A 16,589-nucleotide genomic window follows, 5' to 3' on the forward strand; every position below is an offset into this window, starting at 1 on the left:
CCTCAGCTTGTAAACAGATAAACACACCATGGTACACACGTACAACAGAATGCCACTCAATAAAAAGGAAAAAGTCACCGACGCAACAACATGGGTGAAATTAAATGCATGACGCCAAGTGAAAGAAAATAGACGCAGAAAGTATAGACTGTCTACGACCATTTACGTGACGCTCTTAACAAAACTGCAGAGACAGAAAACAGATAAACAGTTGCCAGGGGCTGGGGTTGGGGAGTGGTTGAATACACATGGGAATTTTAGGGGGTGATGGAAATGAACTGTGGTGATAGTTACATTTGTCAAAACTCACAGAACTGTCTACTAAAAAAGGGTGGATTTCACTGTCTGTAAATTATACCTTAATAAAATAAAGAAATGAGGAAGTTACCAATAACCTGGGGAAAAGTTACCCCATGACCAAGGGGTAACATCCTTAATACACAAATAAAAGTTTACAAGTCAATGAGGAAAAAAAAGGCAAAAGCAAATCAATAAATTAAGGAAAAACTGTCAACCTCACTAGCAGTAAAAGAGAACAATTGAAACCTAACAATATTCCACATTGCATGTGAAATTGGCAGTTATTTTTAGTAGCCACAGCCAGGAGTGAGTGACAAGGGTGTGGAGGCAGGCGGTCCCAGGCACTGCTGACCGGAGAATAAAATGTAAAGCGGCACCATCCCTTGGGTGGCAACTTGGCGATGCTTATAGCTATTTCAGGTGTCCACACCAGGTGCCCTAGTCGCTCCACATCTATAAAATTACCCCACCAATGACGCTCACTGCAGCACGCTGATGGAAAGGCTACAGAGGCCCACCAGCCTATCACCAACAGGAGACACGACAGACTCAAGAATGATGTAAAGATCTCTATACACATAATGACAAGGAAAGAAGTGGAAAAAGAAACTTGTAAAACAGTGAGATATAACACAACCTCATTTTTAACTTATTATGGTTAGTCATCAATGCTGGCAGGTACTAAGCAATATACTGGTTTTCTCTGGCAGTTAAGGTTACCAGGCTTGGCCTCCTACACTGTCAATTCTGTGAACTTTCTAACTCTACAATGATCATGTAATACTTTTAAAGCACAGGGAAAAATTTGTAATTGCAAACATTGACCAGTGAGGAAAACAGGAGGTGGTCCCATCCACACATGAATAGGCAAAACTCTTCTGGTAGGCAATCCAGCAAAATGTATTAAGAGTTTTTTAAGTGCTCGCTTCCATAGCACGTCTACTAAAATTAGAATGATACAGAGAAGATTAGCATGGCCCCTGCACAAGGATTACATGCAAATTCATGAAGGGTTTAATATTTTTTTAAAGGAAAAAAAAGTTTTTTAAGAATGTGACTATCCAGTTCTAAGAATTTCTCAAGAAACAACTGAACACACGAGCGGTGATTTAGCTACAAGACCAATTGTTAAAGTTTTGTTTCTAATAACAAAAACATCAGATTTGCCCTGGCCAGTGTGGCTCAGTGGTTAGAGCGTCAGCCCACAAACTGAAGGGTCTCAGGTTCAAAACACAAGTCAAGGGCACGTACCTGGGTTGCAGGTTCTAATCCCAGGCCCTAGTCGGTACCAGTTGGGCGTGTGCAGGAGGCAACCAACTGATTTCTCTCTCTCACATCAATGTTTCCATATCTCACTCTCTCTCCTTCCTCCCTACCCCTCTTCCACTCTCTCAAAAAAACTCAGTGGAAAAAATATCCTTGGGTAAGGATTAACAAACAAATAAACAAACAAAAAATTAGATTTAACCCAAAAGAAAAAACACACACACAAAATTTTAACAAATTTTTTTAAGTTGGATTTAACCTTATTTAAATAAACAACAGAACCATTAAAACTTTGCTTCTAATAACAAAAAAGTTGGATTTAACCTTATTTAAATAAACAACACAACAGCCATTAAAACCATTCAAGTGTTGTTTCTAATAACAATAATTGAATATAACCTTAATTAAATAAAATAACCAGCACAACAGAACCATTAAAATGATATAAGCCTGAATCAATTCATTGACCTGAGGACCTGTGCCTCCAGGGTCTGGGGCTCATGAGGCCCAGCCTCCAGACACAAGAGTGCCAGGGGACAAAAGCCAAGGAAGAGTTTCAGGTTTCAGACACTAAGGAAGGTCTGCCCACCACACTATCCATCCTGAAAGACAGCTTCTCTACTTGCCGATGCCCATGGTTTCTCTTCATGGCATGCGTGCTTCTTCTTCAGTCAGAAGAAGGACTGAAACATATTACTCAGTTATACAGGAAAGACTGAGAAACAAACCGCTCTGGTTAGGGGCATTGCAGGGAGCCCAGACTGGAGGACAACGCTGCTTTACTTTTCATTTTATACCTTTCTCTACTATTTACATTTGTTACCCAACAAATGCATTCATAATCAGGGAATCAAGAGATATTCTCTGAAGTTAAGAAATCAAGAAATAGAGGTGAAAATGCTCCAGCGAGGCAAGTAGAACTATGATAGTGAACAAGTTATATCCAGTCCCCAGCCAGAAAGGGAAGGGGGAGCAGAAAATATCTATTCAGTTCACAACTACAGAAAAGATTAGAAAGCAGTGTAGAAATGTGCTACCTACCACATGCCCAGCACTGTCGAATCTTCACAGTTTGACACGTTTGCCTCAAAACTTTGTTTTTTTAAGACTCATGAGATTTAAAAACATCATTAAGAAGTTTGCTCTGGGGTGTTGGGTTTCACTTTTACAATTGCAATGTAATACTAAACGATTTCATTTATGACTTTCTAGGAAACCATATAGAATCACAGAGATAGAACAGATGAGGGGTGCCAGGAGCTAAGGGTGGGAGAAGGGCTGATGAAGGAGCCCCAGGGGTTGGGGGAGTGATGGAAAGGCTTTGTTTTGTATCTTGATTGTGGTGGTGGTTGGTTACATGACTATATGTTTTTGTCATGACTCAGAACTGTATCCCTCAACACAATGAATTTTGCTGTACGTGAATTATACTTCAATAAACCTGGTTTTTAAAATTATAAGCATGCTTAGTATGAAAAAGCTGAAAAGAGCAACAGAGAAAGGCTGAAGACAACCCTCAGTTTTATATGTCAGCTTACTCTGTCATGCTTCACCTGTGGGGAGACAAGTACCAGGTATATGCAGACATGTGACAAGGAAAGGCCCCAGTGAGAGACACGCAGCCACACCGAGGCCCTCAGCAGGAACTAATGAACAGCCATAGAGAAGGTGAAAAGGGCAGAGCAGGTGTTAAATGGCACAGTGATGGATAACCCTGCAATCAAACCAACCAACCTGGAGCCACACCCAGTGGCTGAGCAGCCCTCTCACCTGGCCTTCCTCGGGGTGGACACTCTGGTGGCTCTCCTTGTCCTCGAGCTCCAGCAGCAAGTACACTGGGGGCTTGCAGTCTTTGGACTCGCTCAGGAAGCCTCCCGTGTCCACCTTCCTTTTGATGGTGGAATTCCAGTGATTCTTCACAGCATTGTCTGTCCTGCGGGGGCAAACGAGGGACCTCTGAACCCTGCAGCCCATGTGCCACCAATCACATCACTAACCTCCCTGAGCTGAGCTCCCACTTCTGTAAATGAGGGTTTAACCTGAGGAACTCGAAGGTGTCTTAGCTCTAAGATTAAGTCACAAGTTTCTAGCCCTGAACAATTTCTAGAGCGTCCCCACTCACTTCTGCTAAATACTAGTGCCCAGCAGTATAGAAGTGCTCACACACAGTAGGCACTTCTTTCTTTGAGGCTCCAAGCACAGTGCTTTCCCTTTGGATTGTGAACAGAGGGTAACAGCTTGGCTAAGCAAGCAGTGTAAGAGGAGGGCATGTACCGCTAATCATTCCCCCTGCAGACCATCAGGAAACACAGAGCACCTTCAGGTCAAGGCCATTGTGTCCCCATCTTTTACTCTTCTCTACCCCTCCTCCCACAGGCAAGAGCCCTTCTCCATAAACCCCATGTACCTCTAACCTCTGCGTCTCAAGTTCTGCTTCCAGGAAACCTGACCCAAGACACCTCCCTGCCCTCTCACCCGCAACAATCAGATCTGGGGCGCTCCAAGCTATAATGTACTTCATTCTTCTGATCACATACATCTATGAGGTGCCCAATGCGTAGCAAGCACTGCTCCAGGCACCGGGGACACACCGCCAAGTAAGACAGGCGGCTACATTTAGAGTCTAAATAGTAGGGGAGTTGGGCATCACTGTCTAATTATAATTGGGGTACAAGCTGCTTAGAAGACAGGTGGGGACATTGTGGTCAGGTTGCCATGGACTGAGCATAGGGTGGAAGGACAGAGAGCTTTCTCTGAGGAACTGACACCCCCACTGAGAACTGAAGGATGTTGGCTACACAATGGGCGCCAGGCAGAGGGCATTCTGGGCTGGCAGAGGTGCACGGGGGTGTCTCAGAGAGGAGCTCACTGTGTCTGAGGGAGAGAGGAGGGACGGACGGGCAAGCAAGGGCGCGGTGGGTCAAGGTGAGGCTGGTGGCCTGAGCCGGCCAGCAGGACACAGAGCGAAAGGCTGAGTCTTCAACCCAAGTGCTAGGAGAAGCTCCAAAAGGACAGCACGCTCAGGTTTGAGTCTGAGAACAGACCAATTTATACTTCAAGGGGAATACACCACCTGGCATTATACCTCCTCTCCCTCCCAGGACCATAGTGTCACGAGAAAAGGAAGATTAAAATTAAAAAAAAATTATAAAATAAAATAGAAAATAAATGAAATAAAATAAGGTAAAAACACACTAGGACAAAGAGAACAGGGTAGAGGAAAACAGCAAGAGATTTTTGTTTCCAGAAGATGGAGAACACTTAGGGGAACAATAAGCAACTTAGGAGACTGGGAGTTGATCAGGAGGAAGAGCCTGGCAAGACTGAAGCCAAGTCTTCCCAATGCTCCTTGCAAAACCCAAGAGGCTAAGGGCTTGGAGGGACCAGGCCCAGGGAGGAACAGGTTGAAAACAGGGCAGTGGTTTGGATGTCCAGATCCTGGCCTTGACCTCACAGGCAGGAGGGAGGTTTATTCTCTAGAAAAAGACCAGAGAGCCTGGCCAGTGAGGCTTGGCACTTGAGCACTGACCTATGATCCAGGAGATCTCAGTTCGATTCCTGGTCAGGGCACATGCCCGGGTTCTAGGCTTGATCCCCAGTGGGGGCCATTAGGGGCGTGCAGGAGGCTGCCCATCAATGACTCTCTCATCATTGGTGTTTCTACCTCTCTCTCCCTCTCCCCTCCTCTCTCTGAAATCAATAGATTTTTTTTAAAAAAAAAAAAAAGAAAAAGACCAGACAACCCTGGTCACAGCAAAGGGCAGGGATGGCACGCAGAGCTGCGAGGGGACTAAATGAAAATCTACACAGCCAATGGGAGGTCCCAGGCCCCTTTTCCTTGCCCTGCCCCAGAACTCCCCACAGTAAGGCCCAAGCAAGAGTCTGAAGGACTCATGCATCTCTGGGTAAAGTGAACAACTCCAGAGGAGACTTGAGGAATATTCACCCACAAGGCTCTCCCAGACCTGGGAACCTCATCCTGCCTGTTACCACCATCCCCAAGCCCCTAGAAGGTGGCTCACCTTCCCGGCAACATCTTGGCGATCTCAGCCCAGCGGTTGCCCAGCACCTTGTGGGCCTCACAGATGATGCGGTCCTCCTCCTCGGTCCAGCAGGACTTTTTCACCTCGGGGTTGAGATGGTTGTGCCAACGTTCACGGCACTGCTTCCCCAGCCGGCCCTTCAGGTGCTTGGCAATCAGTGTCCACTGCTTCGTCCCGAACTTCTTAACCAGCTCGATGACCTTGGAAATAACCTTTGTGAAGCCACCAAACCTGCCCCTGCCACACACCAGCACCTTTCTCTCCTCATGGGCTTCGCTGCAGCCGAGAGGTGCGACTGACTGATGAGCAAAGGACACACACCCAACCTTCAGCTTGACAACCCCTGCCAAACGCAGGGGCAGCCTTCCAGTCTCTTGATTCACTGGGGGTAAGTGAAGGCCCACTGTGTACAAGACACTGTCCCAGTAGTTACCTTCTCGTCTTCCTCTTTAGTCCACGGCCCCTTGACAAGATCTGGATTCAAGACTCTCAGCCACCGGTACTGGCATTGTTGGTCAGTGCGGTTCTGGGAGGACAAGAATCATTGAGAACTGGGGAGGCAGCCTTGGATCCTGCTTGATCACTGGGCTCAGGGGACTGTGGCCTGGGCCAGGTGGCTCAGATGGGTTTTGTCTTGTTCCTGCATCCACTATACCCCACACGGCCACATGCCAGAACACACATGGTTTCTCTTTGCTACAGAGGACATGGATGGAACTGGGCAAACTAATAACCCTGTGGGAAACCACCTTGCTTCCTTCTGGGACAGCGTTATTTCCCTGATCATGTTATTTCAATCACATGGAAGAGGGAGGTGAGGAACAGGGCAGAAGAGGTCTTGTGACCTGGCTCCTGAGCAACCCAAGACATAAGCCAGGCAGCAGGTCCAGTCACACAACCCTCCCAAGCAGACACCTGCAGTCTTGGGAGGGGGTATCTGTGAAGACCCCCTGAAGGAGGCCTCACCATGAAGCCTGCTGAAAGTATCAATTCCCTTCAGTTTCAGTCTCACTGTTAAGAAACTGAGCACCAACACAGGAAGAAATGCAAATATGCCACAGATCACATGCTGCAGACGTCAGAGCCCAAAGACCACAGGCATGCTGAGACTGCTACATGGTGATGCTTAATCAGGGCGCCTAGAATTCCAGTTTGGGAAGAAAGGGCCTGGGGGGATTGATAAGGAACTCCCTTTTCTTCTGCTTAGCAGCAAGTCTGTCCCAGGAATGCTGTCTGGTCACTCAGAACCCTGTCCTTGGGGGAGGAGGCCACAGAAGGGCTGCACTCACAGGAAAGTGGCTGGCCAGGAACTTCCAGTCTTGTTGTCCGAACTGCCTCACCAAGGTCCTCAGCTGCTCATCCTGCCAACACCAGACAGAGCTCAGCTCACAAGTGCAAAAACCAGCTGTTTGTGACAGAGCCCTCTCCAGAAACAGCCCCATTCTTCCACTCAGCCATGACCTACTAAGCACCAGGTGCTACAGATGAGCAAACAACTGACTTTGTGGGATTTACGGTCCAGAGAGAGACAGATGCTAATCCAAGTCTCCCGCAAACAAAAGTAAAGTCACTGTGCTGGGGGGCATGGAGAGGTTAGTGGCGACTGCCTATTCAGGGAGGAAAAAGGAGAGGCCCAAGAAGTCTAGTGTAGCTGGAATGCAGGAAGCAAGGGGGAGAGGGAAATGCAAGCTGGTTTTGGAGGGGATGGCAGGGGCCAGACCACACTGGGGGTTGATTCAGGCCTCTGTGTCCTGCAAAGCCCTTGATGCATTTGAGCAATGCGTGGTCCCAGTCCAACATGCATGCTTGTTGTGAAGTTTACTTGGGCAGCTGCAGGAAAAGGGGCTGTCAGAGGACAGGATGGATGAAAGGAGGCCTTTACAGGTACCCCCGCCAGAGATGATAGTGACACAGAACTGGAGATGGGGAGACATGGGCAGAATATGGAGTAGTCAGAAGGCAAAACAGTGCCTGTCAAAATAGTCTCCTGAAGCCCTGGCCCATGTGGCTCAGCTGGTTGGGCATGGTCCTGTGCACTGAAAAGTTGCCAGTTTGATTCTAGTCAGGGCACATGCCTGGTGGGCTCAATACCCAGGGATCGTGCAGAAGACAGTTGACTGATGTTTCATCCTCACACTGATGTTTCTTTCTTCCCATCTCCCTTCCTCTTTCTTTCAAAATCAAAAAAAAATTTTTTAAATATATATTCTCCTGAAAATAAACTACTGATTCACACAACATGGAATCTCAATATCATTGTGACAAAGAAGCAAGACATAGCCCTGGCTGGATTGCTCAGTGGGTTGGAGCATCTTCCCATACACCAAAAGTTGCAAGTTCTATCCCCCATTGGAGTGCACAGGGGAGGCAACCCATTGATATTTCTCTCTCTCTAAAATCAATAAACATATCCTCTACTAAGGATAAAAAAAGAGAAAAAATCCAGACCTAAGAGTAAGCATTGCTCCATGCATATGAAATTCCAAAAAGTGTAAACTAAGCCATGGGGACAGAAAGGCAGGCGGTGGCTGTGTGAGGTTGGGGTGAGCAGAGGGGAGCAAGGAATGTTTGGGGGCATGAAAGTGTCCAAGAAGGTGAAGGTGTTGGAAGTTTCCCAGAAACACATCTGTAGAAGCTCATCAGATTGTACTCTCACTCACTGTGGTGGACCATACGTCAAGTATTCCTCAAGTTGATTTTTAATTTTAATATTTATATATAAAGAAAACGACTCGGTGGGCGGGGCCGAGGCGAGAGGGCGCTTCCTCCAGGGCCTTTCGTTTGTCCAGGTCTTCGGGGCCGCAAGCCCAGCCCACCTGCTTTCTGCTCCTTTGAACCCCCACCCCCCTTTTCTACAAATTCTACTCTTTTTTAATTTACTTTTGCTTTGCTTATTTTTTTTATTTTAGAGAACGAGTGAGAGAGTGAGAGGCAGAGGGCAGGAGCTAGCGCTCCACCTGTGGGCCTGCGAGTTCTGAGCGGGAACTGCACTCGAAGCGGGCAAAGTGACCGCAAGAACTGCCCAATGGGCCCGATGGCCCGCACCCTCCTGCTCAGCGCTGCCCTGGCCCTCAGCGGGGCACCAGGGGCAGGGAAATGAAAACCCCTCATGGGAATGCTCATGGACTAATTTTAGATGAACAAATAGGAGTGTGCAGAGCTCAAGAAAGTTGGTGGTGGGAATTTAACTGCTCCCAAAATGAGATAGATTTTATTTGAGGAAAACACATATATATATCCATACAATGAATGGCATATGATTCAGCCTTAAAAAGAAGGAAGTTTGGACATATGCTACAACACAGATGAACATCACCCTAAGCGAAATAAGCCAGTCACAAAAGGGCAAATACTATAAGACTCCACTCATAGGAAATAGCTAAAGTTGTCAAAATCATAGAAAGTAGAAAGGTGGTTGCCAAGGGCTGGAGAAGGGGGTTGAGGAATTAGTGTTTAATAGGTATATACATTGTTTTTCAAGATGAGAAAGTTCTAGAGATCTGTTACACATGGGACTACACTACTGAACTGTACACTTAAAAGTGGTACAGCGGTCAATTTAATGTTATGCGTTCCCTCCCCCAGCCCCTCCTGGACAAAAAAAAGGCACCACAGAAATCCAGACCCTCAGTTGCAGCTTGGCCACCATCCAGCACAAGCTGGACAAAGTCCCCATAAATCCTACAGCTGAGCCAGCTGACACCCAGCCAGCCCTAGACACTCCACCGTCCTCTGTGGTCCAGCCTGGCCAGGCCCACACCTTCCTTCCTCCTGTGTCCATCTCCAGCACCACTGTCCCCCAACAACTGGCACGGACACTTTGCCATTTCGTCTCCAACTCCTCCAGGACCCCATGAGCCTCCTCCACCTGTCAACTCCACCCTGCACTGCCCTAGTCTCTCCACAGTCATCTTTGCTTGCCGGTCCCATGCAGTGCCCTCCCCAGCTCCCAGCACTGTCTCGGGGACCCACACTGCCCCCAAATCTATCCATCCTACACACAGCAGGTTAGCGTCTCTGAAGCCTGGCTATGTTCATGTCACTCCTCTGGCTTTAAAAACCTTCAATGGCTCCGCTCCACACTGCCAGCTGAATAATCCTACATTCTGAGCCTGACTTTCAAGGTCCTCCAGGATTTGGCCCCAATTGATCTTTTCCAACCACTTTTCTTCCCCTTAAGGACTCTTCACTGCAGCCAAACCAGGGCTCCTCTACTGGCTTCTCTCCACCTGCCACCCATTTCCTATTCTGATTTGCCCACCATTTTGCACACTTCTCTGACTGCTGGATTTCCAAATCCTTGTCCATGAAACTTCCCCTAACCTCTTAAGACAACAGTAACCTCTCCTTCTAAAGGTATTTCAACAATTACAATTACCTCTCTGACTGCTGAATTTCCAAATCCTTATCTATAAAACTTCCCCTAATCTCTTCAGACATTAACTCTCCTCCTAAAAGTATTTCAACAATTACTAGTGCCTCCTATTGCTAGAAGCCTTAGTGCAACACACAGACACCAATCCTTACCGGCACCAGGGATGACCACAGCACATCCAGGGGCCTGTGGTCAGTCTTATCTCTCCATCCCAAGCAGAGAGTTGCTCTGGGGAAGGGATGCCATCTTATTTATTCTTCAAAGCCCAGAAAAGCTGAATAGTTCTTAGCTCACAGTGGGATGAACAGAAAGGCTGGCTTAGCACTCCTTTGAAGAAGCATCTTTTATGATATAACAGGGATTTACAACTCCTACAGTTAAAAAAAAGACCTAAAACTAAACACGTCCTGGCAAATAGAGGTAGAATAAAAAGATAAGGCCAGCAGGAGTCTAAGACGGTACAACCAATTTAGAAAAAGGTCTGGCAGTTTCTATAAAACTAAGCAGACACCCATCTCATGACTGTACCTAAGTATGTGCTCAGAGAAAACACAATCCTCAAAAAGACTTACCAAGAATCCTCAACTGGAAACAGCCCCAATGCCCAACAACAAGTGAAATACGTGGTATACTCCAGAATACTATTCAGCAATAAAAACAAATAAATTAGTGAATCACACATTTTGCTGAACGAAAGAAGCCAGATAGAAAGAGTACAACAGTATGATTTCATTGAAAGAACAGGCAAAATGAATGAAGCCAAAAGAGATTAGATCAGCGACTGCCTAGAGATGGGAAAGATGGACCACAAAGGGAACATTTTGGAATAATTAGGGTGGTGCTTCCATGGGTATACACATCTGTTAAAACTGTTGGAACTGTTCACTTTTTAAAGGAGTATTTGGTCGTATAAATAATTATACTTCCATAGAGCTGACTAAAGAATAAAAAAATAGATGTCTCAAGATACAATTTCTTAAAATAATAATAAAAGGGGTTGCAGATTTGGCTAAACCTCCTAGCAGTTAAAGGACAAGAAACACAATTATTGTCCATAACGCAGAACATGCCAACTTCTGTGAGACACAACAGTGATCGCCAGCTCTGAGGTCTGAGACAAAACCCCTACCCCAAGGAGTCCTCAGTATTGAAAGTCCCCAAGAACGCTGAGAAGAGGTATTGGGGAGAACCAGAGGACCCATCCACATCTTCCATCAGCTTCTCCTCTTCATCGCACCCACCAGGGCATCACACACACATCCCAGCTGCCATCACCCCAGCTGTAATTGCCCTTCAGTGTCACTCACCTCCTCATGGGTCCATTTGACCTTGCACTTGCTATCCCTCTGCTCCTGCACATCTGAATCTGTGTCCTGGTAGTGTAGCTCATCCAGCTCCTCACTGCAGGGAGAGCAAGCTAAAGGTCAAACGTGTGTCTCCATGTCCTGCTACATGATGGATGGATGGACAGTACGTGGGTAGGTGCCAGTGACCTCTAGGGCAAGGTTTGGGGGAAGCAGGTTTTTACTCTCTCTGCTTTCAAAAACATAGGTACGTATACCCTCTCTTTAAAAATTTTAACAAAATAGGGTTATGAGCTCTTTTCATTTTCTTCTTTATTCTTTTACTTATTTTCAGGAACACCCTAAGGATTGGAAAAGCTACAAGAAAAAAGAAGTTGAGATTTCACTAAGATTATGATATTCAAAACCAGACACTCATCTAGTATTTTCTTTTCAATAACAACTTTTAAACTTGCATGGATGTTCAGAAGATTAAAGCTGATGCTGCCTGTAAATATGAAGCACCAGAGTTTTAAGAAATATTGGTTATTTGGGAAAAACATTTTAAATATATCTTAGTAATTATGTCCATTTTTGCATATCCCCTCTCAACTCTTGCCTACACACAGGCACAGTTTATGAAGAGAAAAGTCAAAGTACAAGAAGCTTTGAATTCTGGATGTCTTATTTTCTAACAGGCAATTTTCCAACGTGCTCCAAACCTTCACATTTAATCAGGTTTAATTAAATCAGGTTAGGAAAATGGAGATCACTCTTTCCACCTCAAGGGATGTAAGGTGCTCCCAACTCCATATGGAAGGACCTGCAGCAGGTCACCTTTGAGTACATTCCTAAGTGGAAAGAGCCTATACATCTTCAAACAAGCAAGGCAAGTGCAGACCATGTGTGGAAGGAAGGAAGAGGACTTCCCTTCGTGTCCATCTTCCTTCTGCCTCCTCTAGAACTCACCATCTTTCCTAAAGTCAACATCTTCCTATGCTCCTAGGGAACCTTGGAAATTCTATTCCAGAATGTAGGCCCAGCAAGCGCTCCCCATCTGGGGAGTACACCTGTACCTCTCCCTTTCCCCTCTTCTTCCCCCACAGGCACGCATCTCCTAAACTCTAAGGGACCTGCAGGAGACTTGCAACCAGGGGAGCAATGGGCAGCAGCAGCTCATCCAGGGCTAACCTCTTGAACCTGTCTCCAAGGCCCCCTTTTCCAACTTCTCAGTGAGCTACAGCAGCACTGCCTAGGCTCTCCTGCTGCTTCTTCACTCTCAAAATTAAAAAAAAAAAAAAAAAAAAAAGGAATGTAGGCCCTTAGGCTTCCTGTCTCCTTGACTTCATGGACAGAGGTCAGGTCCACATCTGCAGGGCCTCAGGGGGTTAGCACCAAAAGGCCCTAAATGTTTACTCAAGGAATGACCAGATTCGGGAATGAATAAACCTACAATGCTGCCGACTAGTAAACAAGAAATGTCAATTAATGTAATTTGGGAGGAAGGAGGAAAGGGACAGACAGTGTCTAAACCCAGCAATACATTAGTCACAGAAGGAGCTGGAATTCAGCCACGTCCAATCATTCCTGACCCAATTCATGAGGTCCTCCACCGTGTCAAAGTAGAAGACAAAAATTCTTTAAGAGACTAATGACAAAAGGAGGCTGGCTTTATTTTATAACCAACTGCTCCCAGACCCCTGACAGAAACCATCTTTAGGTCTCCAGCACCCAGCTTCTAACAGGAGCTCGGCAAATGTTCCTGCAAGGATGAAAAAGTATGTGAACACTCTGCACTATTCTATTTAATGGAGACAGTGACTCAGCTGGGGGAGTTCTGCGAGAGATGATCCACTTCTATCACCAACATGGCGCTGACTGTCCCCTCCACGTGCATCCTTGTTATCCCTACTTAACAGGTGTGGAAATTGAGGCTCAAAGGGGTGGTGGCACTTGCCAAGTCCACAGCCAGGTTTGAAACCTACACCTTCAAGTCATCACCTCAGCTGAAACAGCAGAGGCCAATGAGTGGCCGCCACCACACGTAGGTCCAACACACCCTTTCTATGCCCTTCCATGTGCTGGGCTCTGCTCCAGGTGCAGTGAGTCAGAAGCTGGGCAGGAAGTGGGGCGCTGGTGAGGGGAAAGTTACAGTGAGTGGCCAAGAATAGAGATGAGGACTGTGGGGTGCCGGGGTGCAGAAACCATCCCTTACGTGGGAGGTTCCTCCACTGAGTCCCAGGGGAGAAGTGGCAGAGGGCCAGGGGTTGTGGTTCCCTGGAGTAACACTTCCTGAAACAAAAACCAGGATAGGACCTGACAAGTACCTGACCAGAACACTCCTGAGAATTGTAGCTGACCTGGGAAACTGTGGCCTGAAGAAGAGAGACCCTGTGCCAGGTACCCTGACCACTGCCCAGGGATCAGATGCTTCTCTACTGAGAAACTGGGAAGAGCCAGAAACCAGTGCTTTTTGAATCTATATCCTTGGCCTGAGAAGACAACCACCACCTAGAGAAGAGCTTAAGGTTATCTGGGCTGCCTAAATCCAGGGAGGGAACAGGGGAGGCCCCCACTGGCCACCCAGACTCCCAGACTGGCAGAAGAGCCCAGAGCTCAGGCCCCAGGCGCACAGGTGTAAGAAAGGGACCTGGAACCCAGAGACTGGGTTTTGGGCTCAACTCTGCCACTTATTCTCTGGGGGAATAAGTACAATGTAGACCGCAGTTCCTGCCCCGGCCCCAGAGGCTCCTGAACAGAAGAACGGTCGTGATACACATCAGTCACTCTTCCCCACACCTTCAACCCCAGCTGCCCTGAAACTCCTCAAGTGGAACACGAAGGCCGATCTCTGAAACTCAGCCCAGGTGGGACCCGGAATCCAGGTGGTGGGGGCCTGGAGAGGCCCTCCCCACCCCCACTCCCCACCCCCGGCACCCTTCTCAGGCCAAAGAGAGGGCGAAGGGTGCTCTACGCTTCCCGGAATGTTGAAAGAATGCCCACCGGCAAATCGGAGCGCAAACAAGCTTGAAGGAAAAGCGCGTTCCCGGCTTTGGCCTCCCGCGCGCAGTGACTTGGAGAATCACTCCCTCTCCAGGGGTCGCCTGCCTCCGGGATAATGGCTCTTCCAGCGGACACCGCTGTCCCACCCCCACCCCGCAATTAGGCGGGAGACAAAATGACATCATGCAGGGCTTGGCCCAGATCCCGGGAGACCCACCCGCCCCGGCTCCGAGGCCCAACAGGCACGGAAAGCGGAGCTAGGAGCCCCAAGAGCCCCCCAGCTTCGTGCGCCCCCTGCCTCGGGCGGGCCAGGACGCAGCACCTCCCGCGGGAGCCCCTCAGTCTGGTCCCGCTCGGAGGGGCTAAGGGGAGGGTCGGGGGGGAGGGGAAGGGGAGGGGGAGGGGCCCTCAGCCGCCCGCTCCGCTCACCCGCGCGTCCGCCGAGACATCCCCCCGGCCCGGGCCGCGCCGCGCTCGCCTACTCGCCGGCTGAGCCCGGAGCGGGAGCCGGGCCGGGGTCAGAGCGCGGGCTGCTCCGGCCGCTCCGGGCCCTGGGGCCGCGCTGGGAGGCGTCGGCGTAGCCGCGGGTCCGGCCGCAGCTCGCAGGAACTGCAGGCACCGCTAGCGCGCGCAGAAGCACTTTCCTATCTCCCGCCAAGCGCGTCGGCACCGCCCGGGCCTGGCGCGCAGGCGGACCCGGGGCGCGGGGCGGGGCCTCAGGGAGGGGGCTGCTCGGCGGCCGGCGCGGCGCCGCCCGGAGCGCTGAGGGCCCGGGGCCGGCGGGTCGGGAAGGTGCGGCTCCGGACCCGGGGCGGCGTGACTGGGACCCGGCTCAGGCCGGGTGGGGGTGGGGGGGGTCGCCCGGAGTAGCCCACACAGCAAAGACTGAGGAAAGGGGGTGAGCCGCAAGGATGGGAGAGTCAGGTCGGGGAAACCGCCTACGCAGAGACCCAGGGCTAGAGCAAGCCGCTCCTCTGGCCTGCTGCCCCCTCACCCCTGCCTAGCCCCGGGCTGTGCCGTCCAACCTGCTTCCTCTTCAGCCTCGAATTCAGTGGTTCTGGCCCCTCCGCCCTTCTCCTGCCTGGCAGTCCGTGTAAGCCCCCTAAAATGTAAACCTGATCTAGTTTTTCCAGAACTTAAAACCTCTGTCCTCTCTCAGGGTAAAATACTCCATGATCAGATTTATAGCATTCTGCCCGACCCCCCCACCCCAGCCAAAAGAAACTGACTAGCTCCCTTGCCTTTGCTTGGGCCAGGAACACTTCTTGTCCCTCTCACCTGTTTATCCTAGGGGTCCACTCCCCTTAATCCCCTTGTTGACTTTCGCGTTTCCACCTTTGTACTGTGGTGGGGGCGTAGTGGTGAAAGGGGGAGGGGGAGGGAAGGGGCCAAATTCTAAACCTGACTAGCTCTGGAGGAGCCTGCAGGGCGGCCTTACAGGCACAGAAACAGAAAGTAACCGCTTGGATGGTCTCAAATTAAAGCCTAACTAAAACAGTTCCTGGCAGTAGTCATGTCCTAGGGCAGTGCTTTTCCCTAACAAAGGTCAATCTTCACCTTAACTGAGCCTGTCCATTGTCTTTTTGCATCTGGGATGACAGCCTTCAGGACATCAAGGTAATTTCCTTCCACCCTGTGCTCCCCACCCCCGAGCGCAACCACCCACCCGAGCAGAGACCACAAATCCCCTCAATGTTATCCTGTTAATTGTTGAGTGTTAAGTATCCTATACCCACAAACGTTAATGAAGCAACTCTTTCTTTTACTTTTTATCCAGTCCCAAAGATTTCCCCCACTTTGCTTTCTCCCGCCTCCTTAATCTGTCACCGGTGAATTTCCTGTAACTCCCTGCTATCTTCTTCCCCTTTGACTCAGACATAAAATAAGTAGTAAAACTGCCCTGGCCGCCTGGTTCAGTTGGTTGGAGCACCAAAAGGTTTCCGGTTCGATTCCCAGTCGGGGCACATACCTAGGTTGCAGGTTTGATTTGTGGTTGGAGCAAGTATGGGAGGCAACCTATCAATATTTTTCTCTCCCTTCCTCACTCTCTAAACATCTATATATATATATTGAGAAATTAAATAAGTGGTACATTTACCTTAACTGGTAAATTTGCCATTTTCCAGAGCATTTTCTCAGTCCTTTGAGATTTTGCTTCCTGGCGGTTGTCAGTGCCGTTCAAACAAACTCATGAAAACTCTGCAGGTTTGAACATTTCTTACGTTGCCAAAACTATGGCATGCTGAGGTGCAAGTGACGGTAAATGGCAAAGCAGGGATTAAAAACTGGGCTGTCTAGTTCTTTTGTCTACGTTCTTAA

At 48.7% G+C, this 16,589-nt stretch overlaps 1 protein-coding gene and 1 non-coding gene across 2 annotated transcripts in view; one reads left to right on the top strand and one right to left on the bottom strand.

Moving 5' to 3' along the window:
- MYBL2 (MYB proto-oncogene like 2) overlaps positions 1 to 14,881 on the bottom strand; it is a 31,667-nt gene extending 16,786 nt beyond the window's left edge. Inside the window, exons 1-6 of the mRNA XM_087818726.1 lie at positions 14,700 to 14,881; positions 11,292 to 11,385; positions 6,899 to 6,970; positions 6,043 to 6,135; positions 5,589 to 5,809; positions 3,337 to 3,499 (exon numbers count right to left, since the gene is read on the bottom strand). Coding sequence (XP_087674852.1) covers positions 3,337 to 3,499; positions 5,589 to 5,809; positions 6,043 to 6,135; positions 6,899 to 6,970; positions 11,292 to 11,385; positions 14,700 to 14,719 — 663 coding nt within the window. The 5' untranslated portion in view covers positions 14,720 to 14,881. The remainder of the gene's footprint in view (positions 1 to 3,336; positions 3,500 to 5,588; positions 5,810 to 6,042; positions 6,136 to 6,898; positions 6,971 to 11,291; positions 11,386 to 14,699) is intronic.
- Positions 1,219 to 1,325, top strand: LOC148092670 (U6 spliceosomal RNA). The gene has a single exon (XR_015714847.1). It is a non-coding gene; the product is annotated as a U6 spliceosomal RNA (small nuclear RNA).
- Positions 14,882 to 16,589: the final 1,708 nt, after the last annotated feature.

Source organism: Miniopterus natalensis, chromosome 7 (genome assembly GCF_054644295.1).
Source record: "Miniopterus natalensis isolate mMinNat1 chromosome 7, mMinNat1.hap1, whole genome shotgun sequence".
NCBI lineage: Eukaryota > Metazoa > Chordata > Mammalia > Chiroptera > Miniopteridae > Miniopterus > Miniopterus natalensis.